The 2,350-nt window shown below is 43.7% G+C and overlaps 1 protein-coding gene across 1 annotated transcript in view; it reads left to right on the top strand.

The window, feature by feature from the left end:
• LOC119588052 (glycine-rich cell wall structural protein-like) overlaps window positions 1-2,350 on the top strand; it is a 28,914-nt gene that overhangs the window by 10,751 nt on the left and 15,813 nt on the right. Inside the window, exon 5 of the mRNA XM_037936750.1 lies at window positions 871-934. Coding sequence (XP_037792678.1) covers window positions 871-934 — 64 coding nt within the window. The remainder of the gene's footprint in view (window positions 1-870; window positions 935-2,350) is intronic.

Raw genomic sequence — 2,350 nt, 5'->3', positions numbered from 1 at the left:
AAGGGATAAACCAAAAATGCAAAACACGGCTTACGCTCCTCAGTGCACGATTCTCAGAAGGCACTCGGTTTTCCCTGTTTACTTTGCAGTACCAACGGCATCTTGCAAAGCATCACTCCTCTTCCTGGAAACCGTAAGCTAGTTCAGTGGCTCGCCAATGGTAACCGGCAACTGCAACATCCAAGGGTGGAAAACAAGTATAAATAGTCACACGATCCAGGCTGGGCATCAGCTCTTGTGCAAAGAGAACTGAGCATCATGAAGAACCAACGGGCTTTGGTATGTCACTGCTTGCGTTATACATATTGGAGTTTGCTTTCAGTTTAATAGGGTAACGAATAAACTTCTCAAATTAATAAAGAAAGGTAGAAAAAAAAAATCACAATGAATATTTCGCAGATCGCCTCCGCGGCCGCGATGGCGCTGGCTGTGCCTGGCTGTAGCCGAGCCCGTCCTTATGGCGGCGGACGGAAAAGGCCACGGGGGTCGGGTCTGGCTTTGGCAGTGGAGGAGTCGGGGGTGGAGGAAGAGGAGCTGGTGGATCAGGTTCGGAAGTGGAGGAAGTGGCTCTAGTTCCGGTGGATCAGGCTTCGGAAGTGGAGGAAGAGGCTCCAGTTCCGTGGATCAGGCTTCGGAAGTGGAGGAGTGGGATCCGGCATGGTGGATCAGGTTTTGGAAGTGGAGGATCAGGTTTAGTAGGTGCTGGTAGGGTCTAGTGGATTTGGATCAGGCTCTGGGAGTGGAGGACTAGGTGGATCAGGATTGGGTGGCAGCGGAGGCGGGCTGGACAAGGTTACAGCGGCAGTGGAGTTGGTGGCAGTGGAGGCCTTGGAGGAGCTGGTGGAGGCCTTGTGGTGGTGGCAGTTTTGGTCCACTGGTGGACTTGGTGGCAGTGGAGGACTAGGAGGCAGCGGAGGTCTTGGAGGCAGTGGTGGAGTTGGGGGCAGCCATGGAAGTGGTGGAAGCCTTGGAGGTGGGGCAGCAGTTTCGGTTCCAGCGGAGGACTTGGAGGCAGCGGAGGTTCTTGGAGGCAGTGGTGGCTTCGGAGGCAGTGGCGGACTTGGTGGCAGCAGTGGTGGTTCGAGGAGGCAGTGGCAGCGGCCTGGTGGTTCTACAGGCGGAAGGTAAGCTAAATGTTATATACTTTCCACAGGGTTTCCTTTACGAGTTATGCATATGCAAACATTGTTTCTTATTGCTCTAGTCTTTTCAATCCTATTTTCGAATAGACAGACCTTCAGTATAAATGTCAGTGGGAAATCATAGTTGTTTTCTACTTTTTATTTGATATATAAATATTCATCTCTTAATCATCTGTTTACTCAACTTTTTAAGGTTCATCTTCCTTTTACAGCAAAGGCGGAAGCGGCCACCTTAGCACCAGTTACGGCGTACCCAATTAGTACATGAAACGGGTAACTGACCAACAGGAATGTTATTGCTGCTTGTATGTCGATGTGCACAATCCACTTATGTACATGTGTGAAATGAGCTATAATTTTCTGACAACAATAAATGTTGATGTTGAGTAATGACTCATTTTCGTGGAACCCATAATGACAGTTGAAAATGAAGGACTAATTAGAGAGAAAAATAAAAACAACAATTATATGATTAATATAGATGTGGTTATATATGTTTCAGCAAGTCATTAACATGAAAAAGAAACAAAATAACACACTTTGCGTGAAACCTTAATTAAGCAAGACAAACTCAGCTACAAAGGACGTATAATATTGATTAAATAATGAACAAATAAACGAATAGCTATATAAAATCAGAGAAATAACAAATTATCAATAATAAGTGGATCACTGATATTGACTTTACTAGAAGTATTATTATCATTTCTATTATTTTTGGAAAAAAGTTGGTCACACGAGTTTTACATGAAGAGAAACGAAGCCTCTCAGCATATGCTGACTTGTTCTTCAGCATCAGATGAACATGGTTTGGAAGCAAGCCAGCAGAAAAGAAGAGAAACTGTTGGTGATGAATATGGTCGGTGTGAAGCGCTTTTAGGAAAGTTGTATTGGATATTCGTTTAGTGTGATGTTAGGGCAATGACTGAAGAGTAGGATATCAAATTAGAGCCAAAGAAAAAAATCATAGCTGTGTTTGTACTATAATATACTATGAATAGCCTGTTCCTAAATCTAGAAATTGTAGATAAGATGTAGGAAACATAAGGAAGTTCTTAAAACTATCACCAAATGCTTGTCTTGAAATCATATATCCATTTTAGTGGCTTAAATAGTTTTAGATTAAAATCAGTCTAGGAGTACTGGTAATGCCATGCGCATTTTAGGATCAAGAGTCCCATAAATATCTTGTGAGATGCTTGCAATGC

Source organism: Penaeus monodon, chromosome 23 (assembly GCF_015228065.2).
Source record: "Penaeus monodon isolate SGIC_2016 chromosome 23, NSTDA_Pmon_1, whole genome shotgun sequence".
NCBI lineage: Eukaryota > Metazoa > Arthropoda > Malacostraca > Decapoda > Penaeidae > Penaeus > Penaeus monodon.
This window is presented reverse-complemented; position numbering and strand designations above follow the sequence as displayed.